The 19268-nt window shown below is 45.2% G+C and overlaps 1 protein-coding gene across 2 annotated transcripts in view; it reads right to left on the bottom strand.

The window, feature by feature from the left end:
- LOC115481819 (synaptonemal complex protein 1-like) overlaps positions 1–19268 on the bottom strand; it is a 314023-nt gene that overhangs the window by 132803 nt on the left and 161952 nt on the right. For both annotated transcript variants that reach the window (XM_030221227.1, XM_030221228.1), the window contains exon 10: positions 1425–1472. In XM_030221227.1, coding sequence (XP_030077087.1) covers positions 1425–1472 — 48 coding nt within the window. The remainder of the gene's footprint in view (positions 1–1424; positions 1473–19268) is intronic.

Raw genomic sequence — 19268 nt, 5'->3', positions numbered from 1 at the left:
GCTGAAGGCAGGCAGGACTGGCGCTGAAGTTGAAGGCAGGCAGGACTGGAACAAGCAGGACTGGAGCTGAAGCTGAAGACAGGCAGGGTAGAACAAGCAGGGCTGGAACAAGCTGAAGGTAGGCAAGGCGGGAACAGACAGGACTGGAACAGAAGCTAAAGGCAGGCAGGACTGGAATAAGCAGGACTGGAACAAACATGACTGGAACTGAAGGCAGGCAGGGCTGGAACAAGTAGGAAAGAAGTGCAACAAGCACACGCAGACAAGAACTCGTCTGTAGACCTCTGTTGCAAAGGCAAAGCAGGAAAGTTTCAAGGCGCTTTATAAAGGCATTTACTGATGATGTCACGAGTAAGAATGAGGCTTGGCAGCAGGAACACCAGAGCAAGGCTTGGCTGCAAGACCACCAAAGAAAGGCTTGGCAGCAGGTACTCCCAACCCACCATCCACTGCCCACTACTTAAAAATAATTCCCTGGTTACTAGTGGAGTGGCACCCTCCTAGCCCTGATCCGCATCCCCTCCCCACTACTTAGCTCAGGGTCAGTCTGCCAAATAAGGGAATTTTTCCCTTATTTGGCATCTGCCCCTGCTCAGTGTATCCTAGAATGCAAGTGGGGTCAGGCATTGCAATTTTCCAGAGGCAGGATCAAGTGGGCATCACTCCATCTCTTTGCCAGGTATGCCCTGGGGTGGGGGAGCGCAGGATCAGGGGAGTGTCACTAGACACCAAGAAATTTTTTTAAGTAGTGGGGGAGGTCAGGTCAGGCTGGGGATGAGAGTGCCACTAGACACCAGGAAATGTCTCTTAAGTAATGGGGAAGGGGGGGTCAGATTAGGTCGGGGGGGGGGGGGGGGGGGGGGTACTAGATTACCAGGGATTTTTAGTTTAATGTTGGGGGCAGGTGGGGGTTAGATCAGGGGAAGGAGGGAGGCCACCTGACTACCAGGACTGGTGGATTTTTTTTTTTTTTGTCATCCTTCCTGTCAGTGTGTGAGTCAATCACTGATCACTTACTGACAGGAAGGGATATTTGGCAATGAGTTATGGATTACTGCCATGTTTTTAATGCAGCAATAATTTGCATGCTCATTGCTTACTGCATAGTTGTGGAATTTTTTATATTGTTAGTTTCATGGTAGATGCCATGCAGTTTTCTGCATTGGCCATAAAATCGCAGGGGTTGTGAGGTATATTGCATACGTTTAATAGAGTTTTCCTTGAGAGCTAGAGCATTTCCATCCTCCATGCTGCCAACTGACTTTCCCATTTGCCCATGGAGAATGCTGGCAAATTTTGCATACAAACCTATATTTGTAAATTTGCTGCAGTATATTCATTAGCTTCTTAAGGCCTAGTGAATCAAGCCCTTAAAAGCAACAACAACAGAGAAAAATATGTATTGAAACTGATGAAAAATGTACCTTGTGCTTCACTTCTTTTTTTTCTTTTGCTACTCTAGCAAGCATTTCCTACAAAAAACATTCAAAAAGTCAATCTTCAGTTGTATAGTCAATAGTAATTTTAAATGTGTAACTTAGATGGCTTCAAAATTATACATATAGATTAAGCAGTACTAGCTATTTAGGTAGCGACCATGAATATACACATTTGGCAAAGTTACTTATCTGTAGCAGGTATTCTCTAAGGACGGAAGGACATGTATTTTCACATACAGGTAATGTCATCTGACTGAGCCCGGTGCAGACGCTGCTCAGCATAGTATCTCATTAAGAGGCTTTTAGCAACGCCCTACCGCACATGTGCGCATAGGCGCCGACTCCGTGGGTGCTGTGGGTGCTCGAGCACCCCCAATATTCCACCCACCGGAAGTTTGTTCCCTCCCTCCCTCCGAGTTCCAGGGTCGTCGTCCCTCCCTTCCTTCGAGTTCCAGGTCCTCTCCCTCCGAATTTTAAGTCATCTCTTGACTTGACTTACCTCGTTGGGGACGGGTTACGGCGGCCGGCAGCAGTGGTAAAATGCGCGCAGGCTCGGCCCTTCTCTCTCTCTCTAAGCTCTGGTCCCACCCTCATTTCCTGTTTCCGCAAGGGCGGGACCAGAGCTGAGAGAGAGAGAGAGAGAGAGAGAAGGGCTGAGCCTGCACAGATTTTACCGCTGCTGCTGGCCGCCGTAACCCATCCCCGACGAGGTAAGTCAAGTCAAGAGATGACTTAAAATTCGGAGGGAGGGAGGGGGCCTGGAACTCAAAGGAAGGGAGGGAGGGAGAAAGGGAGGGATGTCGACCCTGGAACTCGGAGGGAGGGAGGACAGACCCTGGAACTGGGAGAGAGGACTGACCCTGGAACTCGGAGGGAGAGAGAGGGAGGGAGGGAGGGACAGGGGGACCCTGGAACTGGGAGGAGGGACCCTGTGGAACTCAGAGGGAGGGAGGACCCTGTGGAACTCAGAGGGAGGGAGGGAGGGAGGGAGGGAGGACCCTGTGGAACTTGGAAGGAGGGGGGACCCTGTGGAACTCGGAGAGGGGGGGATCCTGTGGAACTCGGGGGGCACCCTGTGGAACTCAGAGGGGGAGGGACCCTGGAACTCGAAGGATGACCCTGGAACTCGGAGGGAGAGAGGGACGACCCTGGAACTCAGAAGGAGGGACCCTAGAACTCGAAGGGAGGGAGGCCTGGAACTCGAAGGGAGGGAGGGAGGGGGCCTGGAACTCAGAGGGAGGTGGAGGGGGATGAGGGGAGGGGGGAGAGAGGGGGATGAGAGGGAGGGGGAGGGGGAATGCACCACCTGTAAAAAATAAAAAAATAAAAAAAAATTTCAGCACCCCAAATCATTTTGAAAAGTTGGCTCCTATGCATGTGTGGGCAGTACATTACTATAGCTGAAGGAAGACATCTCCAAGGGGAGATGGGAGGGGACGTGAGAAATGTCCTGCTGTCCTCAGAGGTTACCTCTGCTACAGGTAACTTACTTCACTTTCTCCAAGGATTAGCAGGACATTATTTCCTATCACGAATGTAATTCTTCCCTTATTACCCTATTATGTCATGTCCTACGTGTAATGTATTTTTGTCTGTCAATTTCCTCCCCCCCCCCCCCTTTTTCCTGCCTATTTCAGATTGTAAACTGCCCTGACGGCTTCCATAGGTTGGGGTAGTAAATATTAAATAAACTTGGAAACCTTCTCACAAATGGGAATCCCTAGCTACCAGGCTCACCGAAAGCAATAACATTAGGCCAAGAGAAACTTGTAACAACAAGTCTCTGGTCCTGGAAAAACATATAACCCAAAACTATATTTATTTATTACATTTGTATCCCACATTTTCCCACCTATTTGCAGGCTCAATGTGGTAGAGAGACAAATACATGGTGATGCTCTGGTTGATTAAGGTTCAGGTACAATGGGGATCGAAGAGAAGAGAGGTTATATAGTGTCCATTGCAAGCTTTGGTTTTGCTGAATGTAGGCATTTATGTTGGGTTGGTAGGGTATGCCTTTTTGAACAGGTTGGTTTTTAGTGATTTCCTGAAGTTTAGATGGTCGTAGGTTGTTTTCACAGCTTTTGGCAGTGAGTTCCATAGTTGTGTGCTTATATAGGAGAAGCTGGCTGTGTAGGTTGCTTTGCATTTGAGTCCTTTACAGTTTGGGTAGTGGAGATTTAGGTATGTTCATGATGATCTGGTTGTGTTTCTGGTTGGTAGATTTATGAGGTCTGCCATGTAGCCTGGGACTTCGCTGTAGATAATTTTGTGGACCAGGGTGCAGATTTTGAAGGTAATACGTTCTTTGACTGGGTGCCAATGCAGTTTTTCTCAGAGGGGTTTGGCATTTTCAAATCGTGTTTTACCAAATATCAGCCTGGTTGCTGTGTTTTGAGCGGTCTGGAGTTTCTTTGTGAGTTGTTCTTTACTTCTCATCTGCTTTAGCCTATTATCGATTGTATTTAAGATCATGTAATGACTACATCATACTAACACTCTGTAAGCCACATTGAGCCTGCAAAAAGGTGGGAAAATGTGGGTGCAAATGCAATAAATAATAATAATAATCCCGCATAGATTCCGTTGCAATAGTCTGCATGGCTTAGTACCATTGATTGTATTAGGATGCGGAATATTTCACTCGGGAAGAAAGGTTTTACGCGTTTAAGTTTCCACATTGAGTGGAACATTTTCTTTGCTGTGGAGTTCACTTGGCTCTCAAGTGTAAGGTTGCAGTCAATTGTAACGCCGAGTATTTTCAGGCTATCTGATATAGGGAGGGTGTGGTCTGACAGCGGTGTTTATGGTTGTGGGTTTGTACGTATTGTGTTGAGATGAGAGGATGAGGCAGTGGAGTTTTTCAGTGTTTAGTTTGAGTTGAAATGCATTTGCCCATGAGTTCATGGTGTTCAGACTGAGCTTAATTTCGCTGATAATTTCTGACAGGTCATGTCTAAAGGGGATGTATATTGTGATGTTGTCTGCGTAGATGAATGGGTTGAGACCTTGATTGGATAAGGACTTAGCCAGCGGGATCATCATTATGTTGAAAAGTATTGGTGATAGTGGTGATCCTTGAGGTACTCCGCAGTCTGCTTTCCATGGTGGTGATATGTTGGATTTTGATTTCACTTGGTATGTTCTGGTGGTTAGAAAACCCTTGATCCAGCTGAGTATATTTCCACCAATCCCGATGTGGTCTAGGAGTCTTAGTAGTATATTGTGGTTTACCATGTCGAATGCGCTCAACATGTCGAATTGGAGGAGAAGTATGATTTACCTGTAGCTATTTCCTGCTTGAATTTGGCAAGGAGAGTGACTAGCATTGAAGGTGTAGCCTGAGACAGAAGGCAATGGGCCTAGGAGGGTGGAGTTGGATTCTAGACACGAAACAAATTCTGAAGAACTGTCTGCACAATCTGGCTGTCACACCAGAAACTCTGCTCAAGGCAGAAAGTGAGATCTGAATGTGTACACAGAAGCCTATGCCTCAGCCTCGTAAATCTATTTGACCGCAATAGAGGTAGCGTCACCGCCGTGGCTCTGACAACGTGAGCCATGACATGACCCTCCAGAGTCAGCCCAGCCTGTACTGAAGCAAATTAAATGCAGTGCGCAAACCAAGTACATTATATTACAATATATTTCTATACCACTGATGCCTTCAGTTTCTAAGCGGTTTACAAAATTAAAAAACCAAGACAGTCTCCTGGGAAGCAAAAAAAATAAAACAACCCCAAAATCTTAATCAAGAACTAATTTTAACAAACTTCTTAAAAACATAGGTTTTTACATTATTCTTGAATAAGAAAAAAGATAACTGAGCAGCACTACTCCAGGACCTTTGACCTGTGAAATGATCTTCTATTCCTATTATTGGAGACAAATTCCATATGATCCATTATATAAATTGGACCTTCACCATTTAGGATCTTATAATTCTTGCCTCTATAGGCAACCAGTGTAATTTAGCAAAATATGGAGAGATTTTATCCTGCTTCTGTAGTGAAAAAATTAATTGGATAGCAGTGTTCTGGATTGTTTGCAATCGCTGGATGACTTGTCTAGTTGCACCCAGATAGATAAGATTTCAATAGTCCAATTAGACAGCATCGGCCCCTGATCGGATTAGAAGAGACAGAAAGCTGAGTGGACAGAGTCCTCTCTAGGCAAACAGTTCAATGCTCGTGAGCAGTCCAAGGTGTGGAGTGCATTCCTTTGGAATAGGCATGAAGTTTTGGACAGAATGGTGGAGGATGTAGAACTGATTAAGATGGAAGTCCTACAGCAGCCTAGGAAGGAATTTAGGGTGCACACAAAGAACTATTCTGTTGTGATGAAGGCGGATCTGCTACTAGAGTCTAAAGCTCACTGTCATCACGAGATGAAGAGACCATCACTAAAAACAAGACTTTTTAGGTCAGATACTGAAGATGACAGGAATCTAGTGGCTCAAAAGGTGTGTTCATCAGCTGGATGAGAATGATGCTGAGGCCCCATGACACAGTTGCAGGCATGAGAGGAGGCTTTGTCAACAGGAAACGTCACATGAAGAGAATCTGTTCAGACATGTTCCGCTACCCCCCAAGACTGTAAGCAATATTTGAACTAAGCTGAACTCTTATAGAGTTGGTCTTTAAACTAGACTGAGAGAGGTGCTGGAGGTATTCAAGCAGTCTTTGCGCAAGGTAAGTAGGAGGGCCTTACCTCATTAGACAACAAACCCCTTCTAGCTGAAAATATAACACCTCTTGATGAAATGTTTTGGGAAGCCTGTAAGACCTTGGAAACACCCTCAAGTAGCTTCAAGGAGGAACAGGGTATGCTCCCACCATCCAGGCCATAAAAGATAGGGTGTAGAAGGTGGGATATAGATCAATCTCCACATCACTATGGAGAAAAACTCCAGCGGTTGGGGTACCAGAGCTGCCTTGGCTAGCACAGAGCAATGAGACTCATGGTTCCCTAGCTTCATCCAAGGATGAATAAGGTCTTCCTTATGAGGGGGATTGGAGAAAACATATACTGAAGCCCTTTCCCCAATGCAGGAGGAAGGCAGCTGACTCCAGCCTGTAACATGACTCGAGCCTGGAGCAAAACTGAGGTAATTTGTGGGTGAGGTGAGTGGCTAAAAAGTTTCAACAAGGAAGATGCCCACTCTCAGAGGAGCCGATAGGCAACACCTATATTGAGAGACCACTCGTGGGGTTGTATTACCCTGCTGAATCTGTTCATCTGGCTGTTCTTTTTTTTCTTTTACGCATGGGGCCTGGAGCACCTTCCCGTGACAGGTGGCCTCGGCTCACACTCTGACTGCTTTCTGACACTAGGGGTTGGATCCCATATTTTTCTGCTACCTGACTGTCTGTTAGAATACTCATTCAATGGCTAGTTCAAAAGCATTTCACATAAATCCCAATAGTATAAAATAAAAATATATCTCCTAAGGGATTCAGTAGACATTCATAGAAAAAAATCTCTCTTCTGAACATCAAATCCTTATACCAAAGTTTTCACTTATATTCTTTCTTTTATATATTTGTCGAGCCAATTATGGTGACCTCAGCGGTGTTCACTGCCAAAGATGTAAATATGGCAAAATAGTTAACACCAACTTCTTCATCGGCACACCCGATTTTTTATATTTTTCATATATAAATATATATATTTTGTACTTATCTTTTAATATCAGACCCAGGGGCTCTGTTGCCCGACATGCATGTTTCGCTTGAGTACAAGCTGTATCAAGGACCTCCCCTTAAGTCTCCCTTAGCGCCAACTCTGCTATTAGTTATCAGGCTCAAACCCTTATTGAAAGAATATAAGTGAAAACTTTGGTATAAGGATTTGATGTTCAGAAGAGAGATTTTTTCTATGAATGTCTACTGGATCCCTCAGGAGATATATTTTTGTCTGTTAGAATAAGCATAATTTGGATGGACAGCTGATCTCTAAAACCTTTTAGAGCATTCCATAACACCCAGAGTTCCAAGAGATTGAATGGGTACTCAGCTTCTCTGGCAGACCTAGTTCCCTGAGTGTGAAACCCATCTACATGAGCCCCCAGTTCAGACTGGATATTCGTAGAAATCTGGAATGGTAATCCCAGGATGAAATTGGTCCAGAATATGCACTAGAGCACAACTGAGACAGCTCTGGGGAGAGGTAAATGATATCTGCTAGGTTCTCCTTAACCTGTTATGACTGGGATGCTAATGGGTACCCCTGAAAAGTAGGCATATAACGTGTATTGTGGAAGCCTTGTAACCTGAACTTAAGCTGAGCTGCAACCCGCTAGCTGCTGCAGACTCAAGTGACAATGGCAATGAGGACATTCGTCTTACTCGAGGGCAGGAAGGCCTGAGCCTACACTATGACCAGCAGGGTTGCCATGCACAAGTGGGAGTTGGGTTAGTTGATGAGAAAACTGCAGAAGTTCCAGTGCTCAAATAACTCTGAACACCTTTCCTCGATGTGTCCTTGACTTGCCACTCACCCAGGTTGGGCAACATATGGACTCCTAGTTTGTGGAGCTACACACTTTGTGAACACCCTGGGAGTCGACATGAGGCTGATTGGTCAAATACGGTACTGATAATGACGTCCCACTCGACTCCTGAGATACTTCCTGTGGCTGGGAAGAATCTGTATGGGCGTGTATGCGTCCTTAAAATCCAGACAGCATGACCAGTCACCTGAATCATGCGAAGAAGGGTGCCCAGGGAAACCAACCTGGAGTCCCCCTTGTCACAAGGAGGAAGCTGGAATAGAATTCCATCCCTTCTTGCCCTGATGGAATGTGTTCTACTGCATTAGTCTAGAGAACGGCAAAGAACTGCTCTGGTAGAATTTCTTTGTGTAGAGAGCTGAGGCATGAAGGTCTTGGTGGGCAAGTCAGCATATCTGGGCTGGTCTATCTGAAGAACTCACCAGTCGAAGGTCTTAAAGGCCCACCTTTCTTGGAAAAAAAATCAGAATCCTCCCTCTCTGGCAGATCCTCCGAGAGTGGTACTTTGCAGGCAGTTATGCTCTCCAGGAGGCAGTGAGAAGTTCGCTATCCACTATGACTGAAGAGTGTACTGCACCTTCTGGGGACACTGGCAATATGGAAGGGAGCACTGGAACAGGGCCTGCGGAGGAACATGAGAAGAAGAGGTAGATATACTCTTGCCAGAGTAGTAACTACTGTTCTAACCCACCCAAAGATCTCCCAGAAGAGAAGGATGCATCCGGAGGCATCCAAAAGCAGAATGTTATGGTGTGATTCTTAATGCGGTCAGAGACCTATTTCACCTTGTCCTCCAAATGAGTATTTTCACAGCAGGGAACACCAAGACCCAAGACACGCATCAAGAAAATGTGCTCATTTCATCAACAGAGTGGAGAGTCTGGATGTAATGTCAAAACAGCCAAGGTGCTTCTGGGCAGGTATAGCCTACCAACCTGTTTCTAGTTCAGTATGCAAACTCAGCAGCCTTATCTTTATGGGGAGATGGTCTGCAAAACATGAGAACAGTCTGATTTTCAATAGATGGTAGTGTAGAGCCGACAGGTCTAGACATTGAGGCCTGAGAAAGCTGCCTCCCAGAGGCAGAGAGTTCAGACCATTTCACCCAGAAGAGCAGAGGTATGAAACATTATCTCTATGCTCCCTCAAGGGCAGACTCCATCACCAAGGAGTGGTATGGTTCTGCTCCCAAGCTGTGGATATGCCAGATATGGGGATCAGTGCCCAAAATAATTCTGATGGACCTAGCACAATGCTTTAATAAGCTCTGTGCCTTCTGTGACATATAATGAAAAATGGTCCACATCAAAAGACTCAATGGGAGAGGGCAGTGAATTTAAACTACGCTCGAAAACTGTTGGTGCAACTTGACTCAACTTGAGCCTAAGAAGGCCTTAGGGTAAAAAAATAGATTAAAAAAACCCATCAGAATTACACAAAACTCACTAGGGCACACACTGGAGACAAAAAAATAAAAAAAGATGTGAGGAAGGAGTGCAAAAACCTTCAAGGAAAGGCACCACAAAAAGAAAATATTGATGTGATGAGGAGAGATCAGAGATGTGACCTCTCTGCTCTGTGAAAAAGAAAAGATTGCTGGACCCACGCTCGTGCATCAGGCAGGAATGCATGCGCGGTGGGACACTGCCAAAGGCCTGTTAAAGAGATGACATTACCTATATATGAGAAACAATGTCCTACTTATTCTCGGAGAAAACTTACACATCCAAATTAGATGTTTCCAGTTATAACTGCTGTTTCTACATCCCACCTAGAATTTAGTTTAGATGTTTAGTTTTACACCTGCTCAAAGGCATGCACAGCTTCTAATAAAATGCTTGTTTCAGCCAGAGCTTTACATGAGGGATTAAGGATCCAAAATGAAGAACAATAAAAATTGTGGCCATACTATTTAACTGGTGGCACTTGCACGCCTAAGTTTGTAAAATGGGACAGTTACACATGGAAGTGATGTCACTTATACATTGAAATTGTAAAATAGTTGCTTCCAGGTGGAAGTGCTGATACTTCTATGTGGAAACCTCTGGGTTCATGCTGCTTATATTTTTCACATGTATATTTGTAAAATGGCTGCTGCCGCTCCATGTGCAGGCAAAGCAAAGTTACTCTCTTGTAGCAGATGTTCTCCAAGAACAGCAGGAGAAATATTTTCACATATGGGCGACATCAATGGACAGAGTCCAGTGCGAATGTTCTTTCCAGCTTCTAATTCTAGAAGTTTTTGGAAGCGACACCAGCCATGCGCAAACCTTACCATCTGCAAGTGCCATGCAGGACCAGAGCAAAATAGAACAATAGCTGACAGAATGCAACTCCTATAGAAGAGGGCAGGTACAAGGAAATATTTATTTGTTGCATTTGTATCTCACATTTTCCCACCTATTTGCAGGCTCAATGTGGCTTACAATATTCCGCCCTGGCTATTGCCATGGCTGAGTAGAGACACAATTAATAATAACACAAGAATATGAGTAACATAGTGGAATAAAACATTGGTTATAACAAGGTCGATGATGAAATAACAATTAAAACAGTAATGTACTAAAGTTCAGGTGATGGGTCATTGTGATATGTTCTATTAAAGAGATAGGTCTTCAGTGATTTCCGAAAATTGATTAGGTAACTTAGTTTTTTCACATCAAGTGGAAATGCATTCCAAAGCTGCGCTCCTATGTAAGAAAAACTGGATGGCTGTATTAATTTATATTTTAGTCCTTTATAGCTAGGGAAGTGTAGATTTAGGAATGTGTGTGAAGATCTTTTGATGTTTCTGGGTGGTAGGTCAATAAGATCTGACATGTAGACCGGGGCATCTCCATAGATAATTTTATGAATCAGGATGCAAACCTTGAATCCGATACGTTCCCTGAGTGGAAGCCAATATAGTTTTTCTCTTAAGGGTGTGGTGCTTTCGAATTTTGTTTTACCAAATATGAGTCTAGCTGCAGTGTTTTGTGCTGTTTGAAGTCTCTTAATGATTTGTTCTTTACAGCTAGCGTAAATTGCATTGCAGTAGTCTAGATGACTTAGCACTAAAGATTGTACCAAACTGCGAAATATGTCCCTTGGGAAAAATGTCTTACTCTTTTGAGTTTCCACATTGAGTGGAACATTTTCTTAGTTATGTTTTTCATATGGCTTTCCAAAGTGATGTTTCGGTCAATGGTGACTCCAAGGATTTTCAAGCTGTCTGAGACAGGTAGGGAGAAGTTTGGTGTAGATATCGTAGTGGTTTTGTTTATATTATATTGTGAAGATAGGATGAGACATTGTGTTTTTTCGGCATTAAGTTTTAATTGAAATGCATCCGCCCAGGAGTTCATGATATCGAAGCTGTGGTGGATGTTATTAGTGATTTCATTTAAATCATGTTTGAACGGGATGCAGATCATCACATCATCTGCATATATGTATGGATTGAGGCCTTGGCTAGATAAAAGAAAGTCGGTGATAGTGGTGATCCTTGGGGAACTCTGCATTCAGGTTTCCATGGAGCTGATGTGTAATCAAATTAGAATTCACTTGATATGTTCTTTCATTTAGGAAACCTCTAAACCAGTTGAGCACGTTTCCTCCAACTCCGAAGTAATCAAGGATGTTTAGCAGTAATCTGTGACTTACCATGTCAAAAGCACTAGACATGTCAAACTGCAGGAGAAGTACACTGTTGCCCATTGCAATTGCTTGTTTAAATTTATTTAGAAGAGTAGTTAATACTGTTTCGGTACTATGATTAGATCGAAATCCTGATTGGGAATGGTGAAGAATAGAGAATTTGTTCAGATAACCGTTGAGTTGTTTATTTACCATACCTTCCATTAATTTGGTTACCAAAGGGATCGATGCAACTGGACGGTAATTGGTTATGTCGCTTGTTTTTTTCTTTGAGTCCTTAGGAATTGGGGTGAGTAGAATATTTCCTTTGTCATTTGGGAAGAGTCCATGGTGTAACATGTAGTTTATATGCATCATCAGGTCTGTAATGAATCATTGAGGGGCGAGTTTAATAAGGTTGTTGGGACAAATGTCAAGTTTGCAGTGAGATCTGGCGAACTTATTGATTGCTTGGGAACTAGTGTTATCCAATAGTGTGTCAAATATTGTCCAGGTACGATCAACTGGCTGCTCATCAGGAGTAAAATCTAGACAGTCAAGGAATTTTAGGTAGTCAGTGGAGCTAGTTGGTAATGTGAGACGTAGCTTTAATATTTTCTGATTGAAGTATTTCGCAAGGTTGTCCGCTGATGGGGTGTCACTGATGTTTGACGTAACCGGTGAGGTATCTAATAATTTGTTCACAAGTTGATAAAGTTTATGTGTATCTTTATAACCTGGCCCTATTTTAGATTGGTAGTATGATCTTTTGGTTTGTCTAATGGTATATTTATATTTTCTTTGAAGCTGTTTCCAGGCGTTAAGTGTGGATTTGTCCTTCTCTTTCTTCCAGGCTCGTTCTAATCTTCTAACTTGTGTTTTTAATTTTTTCAAATCTTCATTAAACCATGGTGTTGAATTCTGTCTATATGAGGTTCTAGTTTGCAATGGAGATATACTGTCTAAAATACTTCTACATCTATTGTCCCATTCTATAAGAAAGTATTTCGAGTCTGTTTGTGCAGACCATTCGTTCATATACATTTGTTGCCAGAATATGACTGGATCAATATGGCCTCTTGTGGTGTAGGTTATACGTTGTTGATTATGGTGTTGATCTTTATTTTGCCATTGTATGGAGAGGTTCAGTTTGTAGTGGTCAGACCATGGAACATTTGTCCACTTTGTTTCTGTAAGTACGAGATTTAAGTCCGATGAGAATTTGTGTGAAATCATATCAAGTGTATGACCTTTAATATGGGTTATTTGCATACTTGGCCAGTGAAGATCCCATAGATGGAAGAAATCCTTGCATTCATGTACATGAGTTGAGTTCTTCAAGATGAAGATTAATATCTCCTAATACGAGTAGGTTCGTATTAGAAACACACATAGTAGATATAAATTCCATAAAATGTGATTGGCAGTCGTGCCAATTGCCTGGTGGACTATAGAGCAGAATAGCATTTAGGTGGTTGAGTAGGTTGGAGTGGTAAATTCTAAAAGAGGCAATTTCCAGATAAGGGCTTATGGATTCGGCTATAGTTGTTACACTGAAGTAAGATCTATAGATTACAGCTATACCTCCTCCTCGTTTATCATTTCTTGTCCAATGGCTAATTTTGTATCCTGGGGCACATAAATCTAAAATAATAGGGTCCTTAAGATCGTGAATCCAAGTTTCACTGATGAAAAGATCAAGTTTGTCTGATGTAATCCAGTCTGAAATATGTGTCCTGCTGTCCTCTGAGAATACCTGCTACAGGCCAGTAACCACGTTCTCCAAGGACAAGCAGGACACTATCTTTCCACATATGGGAATCCATGCTTACCGAAAACAAAAAACCCCCAGAAACTAGGCCTACAACTGAAAAAAAAAAAGAAAACAGAAACTAGGCCTATAACAAACAAAGGCCAACAGGAACAATGAGAACATATTAAAGCAAATGTCTTTTTTTTTTTTTGGGGGGGGGGGGGGGGTAGACTGGAAAAGAAACCAAATAGGCCTAGGGGGTGGCTTTGGATTCTGTCACATTGGAAGCTTTGTTCACTGCAGTAGTGAAATGTGACTGTGTAGACAGAAGACCACATTGCAGTCCTGCAGATCTCCTCAACAGAGGCTGAGCTCAGGTGAAATACCAATGTAGCCATGGCTCTCACACTGTGAGCTGTGTCGTGGCCTTCCAGAGTCAGCCAAACTTGGGCATAGGTAAAGGAGATACAAATCACTAGCCAGTTGGATAAAGTGCATTTCCCAATGGCTACCCTCATTCTTTTTGGGTCCAAAGACATCCCTTTCATGGAGAGGGACACAACGAGAGACCAAAGGACCCCTCCTCTGAGAGGGTCTCTGCTTCCAGTTAAGAGTCTCATGTGCGGTCAGAATCAAACTCAAGGTAGTACTCCTCTTGGGATGTCTGAGTCTGTGGCTGCCTCAGTCTGCTGGACTCATGGTCAAACTCTGGGCAAGAGTGGCAAAGCGAAGATACATACCTGTAGCAGGTATTCTCTGAGGACAGCAGGCTGATTGTTCTCACATGTGGGTTGACGTCTGCGTTGGCCCGGGAATCGTCAATATTGCAAGCAAAAAACAAAAAAAATCTTGCTAGAGTCTTCTGGCGCACGTGCAGCGTGCACCGCGCATGCGCGGCCATCTTCCCACCCGTCGCGTAAGCGTTCCCGCTCAGTTTAATCAAAAAGCAAATAAACAACAAAAAACAACTCCAAAGGGGAGGTGGGCGGGTTTGTGGGAGCCTGCTGTCCTTGGAGAATACCTGCTACAGGTATGTATCTTCGCTTTCACCGAGGACAAGCAGGCTGCTTGTTCTCATATGTGGGGTATCCCTAGCAAACAGGCTCACTCAAAACAATGAACATTGGTCAACTGGGCCTCGAACAGAGAGGACATAACATAGATTGACCTGAAACCATAAACAACTAACTGAGAGTGCAGCCTGGAACAGAACAAAAATGGGTCTAGGGGGGTGGAGTTGGATTCCAAACCCCGAACAGATTCTGCATCACTGACTGCCCAAACCGACTGTCGCGTCGGGTATCCTGCTGGAGGCAGTAGTGAGATGTGAATGTGCGGACTGATGACCACGTTGCAGCCTTGCAAATCTCCTCAATGGAGGCTGACTTTAAGTGAACCACTGATGCAGCCATGGTTCTAACATTATGAGCTGTGACAAGGCCCTCCAGAGTCAGCACAGCTTGGGCGTAAGTGAAGGAAATGCAATCTGCTAGCCAATTGGAGATTGTGCGTTTTCCAATGACGACTCCCCTCCTGTTGGGATCAAAAGAAATAAACAACTGAGCGGACTGTCTAAAGGGCTTTGTCTGCTCCACGTAAAAGGCCAATGCTCTCTTTCAGTCCAAGGTGTGCAAACTGCTTTCGCCAGGGCGGGTATGAGGAAGGGGAAAGAATGTTGGCAAGACAATTGACTGGTTCAGATGGAACTCCAACACCACCTTTGGCAGGAACTTAGGGTGCGTGCGGAGGACTACTCTGTTGTGATGAAACTTAATATAAGGTGCATGCACTACCAAGGCCTGAAGCTCACTGACTCTATGAGCTGAAGTAACTGCCACCAAGAAAACGACCTTCCAGGTCAAGTACTTCAGATGGCAGGAATTCAGTGGCTTAAGGAGCATTCATCAGCTGGGTGAGAACGACGTTGAGATCCCGTGACACTGGTGAAGGTTTGACAAAAGCAAACCTCTCATGAATCGAACAACTAAAGGCTGTCCAGAGATAGGCTTACCCTCTACACGGCGGTGATAAGCACTAATCGCACTAAAGTGAACCCTTATGAAGTTGGTTTTGAGACCAGACTCAGTGTAGAAGGTATTCAAGCAGGGTCTGTGTACGACACGAAAGAGGATCTAGGGCCTTGCTGTCACACCAGACGGCAAACCTCCTCCATTTAAAAGAGTAGCACCTCTTTGTTTCTCACCGAGTTCCACAAGTGGATGTTCGTGAAGAGCTGGTATGTCTGGATTTTGGCAGCGAGCCTAGCAGCCTGATACGCCTTTCTCCCAAAAAAGTCCAAGGTTCTAGATTCCTAGAAGCAAGCAAGATTCTGGAGACACCCTCTGAAAGCCCTAAGGAGGCGAATTCTAAGCTCTCAACATCCAGGCCATGAGAGCCAGAGACTGGAGGTTGTGATGAAGAAGCGACCCCTCGTTCTGAGTGATGATGGTTGGAAAACACTCCAATTTACACGGTTCCTCGGAGCACAACTCCAGAAGAAGAGGGAACCAGATCTGATACGGCCAGAAAGCTGCAATCAGGATCATGGGTCTACAGTCTTGCTTGAGTTTCAGCAAAGTCTTCCCTACTAGAGGTATGGGAGGATACGCATACAGGAGGCCTGTCCCCCAATGTAGGAGAAAGGCATCTAACGCTAGCCTGTCATGGGCCTCAAGTCTGGAACAGAACTGAGGGACCTTGTGATTGATCTGAGTGGCAAAAAGATCCACCAAGGGGGTGCCCCACGCTCGGAAGATCTTGCGGACTACGCCCATGTTCAGTGACCACTCATGAGGTTGCATTATCCTGCTCAGTCTGTCGGCCAGACTGTTGTTTACACTTGCCAGATAAGTGGCTTGGAGAAACATGCCATGACTGCGTGCCCAAAGCCATATCTGGACGGCTTCCTGACACACAGGTCGAGATCCGGTACCCCCCTGCTTGTTGGTGTAGTACATGGCAACCTGATTGTCTGTCTGAATTAAGATGACTTGGTTGGACAGCCGATCTCTGAAAGCCTTTAGAGCGTTCCAGATCGCTCTTAATTCCAGGAGGTTGATCTGCAGACCTTTTTCCTGAAAGGACCAGGCTCCCTGAGTGTGGAGCCCATCTACAAGAGCTCCCCACTCCAGGAGAGATGCATCCATCGTTAGCACTTTCTGTGGCTGAGGAACTTGGAATGGGCGCCCCATGATCAAATTGGATCGAATCGTCCACCACTAAATTCCAAAAGCTGGTGGACAGTTGGACTACATCTTCTAGATCCCCCGCAGCTTGAAACCACTGGGAAGCTAGGGTCCATCGAGCTGATCTCATATGTAGACGTGCCATGGGAGTTACATGAACTGTAGAGGCCATGTGCCCCAGAAGTCTCAACATCTGCCGAGCTGTGACCTGCTGGGACGCTCGAACCATGGACACCAGGGACAGAAGATTGTCAGCCCTTGCCTCGGGAAGATAAGCTCGAGCTGTCTGAGTGTTCAACAGGGCTCCAATGAATTCCAATTTTTGGACTGGGGTGAGATGGGACTTGGGATAATTTATGACGAACTCCAGTAGCTCTAGCACCCGAATAGTCATTCGCATGGACTCCAGAGCACCCTCCCTCAAGGTGCTCTTCACCAGTCAATCGTTGAGATAAAGAAACACATGCACTCCCAAGTCTGCATAGCGACGCTGCGACTACAGCTAGGCATTTGGTAAACACTCTGGGCACAGACGCCAGGTTAAAAGGCAGTACACGATTCTGAAAGTGCTGTGCTCCTAGCTGAAATCGAAGATACTTTGTGAACTGGGAGTATCGAGATGTGAGTGTAAGCATCCTTTGTCCAGAGAGCATTGCCAATCGTTTTCCTGAATCATGGGAAGAAGGGTGCCTAGGGAAACCATCCTGAACTTTTCTCAGAAGAAATTTGTTCATGGCCCTTAGGTCTAGGATGGGTCACATCCCCCCCCCTGTTTTCTTTTGCACAAGGAAGTACCTGGAATAGAATCCCATTTCTTCCCCTGGTGGAATGGGTTCAACTGCTTGGGCCTGTAGAAGGGCGGAGAGTTCCTCTGCAAGAACCAGTTTGTGCTGGGAACTGCAAGAGTGAGCTCCTGGTGGACAATTTGGAGGTTTGGATGCCAGATTGAGGGTGTATCCTGACCGGGCTATTTGAAGTACCCACCGGTCGGAGGTTATGAGAAGCCACCTTTGGTGAAAAAATATCAACTTCCCCCCCCCCCCCCGACCGGCAAGTCCGGTACGGACACTTTTAGAGAGGCTATGCTGAACTGGAGCCAGTCAAAAGCCCATCCCTTGCTTTTGTTTGGGAGCCGCAGTGGCCTTAGACGCATGCTATTGACGAGAATGAGCGCGCTGGGACTGAGGAGTGTATCTTGCAAGGTTCCACGTTAGGAGTTACGGATCAAGAAAGGGATCTGGGTGTCGTCGTCGATGATACGCTGAAACCTTCTGTTCAGTGTGCTGCTGCGGCTAGGAAAGCGAATAGAATGTTGGGTGTTATTAGGAAGGGTATGGAGTCCAGGTGTGCGGATGTTATAATGCCGTTGTTTCGCTCCATGGTGCGACCGCACCTGGAGTATTGTGTTCAGTACTGGTCTCCGTATCTCAAAAAAGATATAGTAGAATTGGAAAAGGTACAGCGAAGGGCGACGAAAATGATAGTGGGGATGGGACGACTTTCCTATGAAGAGAGGCTGAGAAGGCTAGGGCTTTTCAGCTTGGAGAAGAGACGGCTGAGGGGAGATATGATAGAAGTGTATAAAATAATGAGTGGAATGGATCGGGTGGATGTGAAGCGACTCTTCACGCTATCCAAAAATACTAGGACTAGAGGGCATGAGTTGAAGCTACAGTGTGGTAAATTTAAAACGAATCGGAGAACATTTTTCTTCACCCAACGTGTAATTAGACTCTGGAATTCGTTGCCGGAGAACATGGTACGGGCGGTTAGCTTGACGGAGTTTAAAAAGGGGTTAGATAGATTCCTAAAGGACAAGTCCATAGACCGCTATTAAATGGACTTGGAAAAATTCCGCATTTTTAGGTATAACTTGTCTGGAATGTTTTTACGTTTGGGGAGCGTGCCAGGTGCCCTTGACCTGGATTGGCCACTGTCGGTGACAGGATGCTGGGCTAGATGGACCTTTGGTCTTTCCCAGTATGGCACTACTTATGTACTTATGTACTTATGTACGCCTTGCATAGGAATAGGGAGCACTCCTATTCCCTCAAAAAAACCTCCTAGATGAGGAGGTAATAGCAGAAGACGCCTGGCGGGAGAATCATTGTGCTTTTTGAGCTGGTCAACCAGATCCTCTACTTTCTCACCAAAAAGGTTATTCCCCCCGGCAAGGAACATCCGCCATCCGCTGCTGGACTGAATGATCCAGGTCAGAGACATGCAGCCATGAGAGTCTGTGCATCACTATACCTTGGGCAGCGATTCTGGATGCTACATCAAAAGTATCGAACGTACCCCTGGCCAGGAATTTTCAACACACCTTCTGCTGCCTGACCACCTGGCGAAAAGGCTAGGCCTGCTCCGGAGGGTGCGCATCAACCAAGCTAGACAGTTGCCTCACCGAGTTCCGCAAGTGGATGTTCGTGAAGAGCTGGTATGTCTGGATTTTGGCAGTGAGCCTAGCGGCTTGATACGCCTTTCTCCCAAAAGAGTCCAAGGTTCTAGATTCTCTGCCTGGGGGCGTCGAGGCATAGTCCCTAGTACTCTTGGCTGTTTTGAGAGCGGAGTCCACCACCATGGAATTGTGAGGTAGCTGAGACTTCATCAATCCAGGTTCCCCGTGGATCCGATATTGGGATTCAGTTATCTTCAGGATCAGGGGGTAAGACAGAGGGAATGATCAGTTTCGCATAAGGACTTCCTTCAGTACATTATGCAAAGGAGCCATTGCAGCCTCTCTAGGTGGAGAAGGATAATCCAGG

This window comes from Microcaecilia unicolor, chromosome 12, assembly GCF_901765095.1.
Source record: "Microcaecilia unicolor chromosome 12, aMicUni1.1, whole genome shotgun sequence".
Classification (NCBI taxonomy): Eukaryota; Metazoa; Chordata; class Amphibia; order Gymnophiona; family Siphonopidae; genus Microcaecilia; species Microcaecilia unicolor.
Note: the sequence above shows the minus strand (reverse complement) of the source record. Positions and strands in the feature narration are given on the sequence as shown.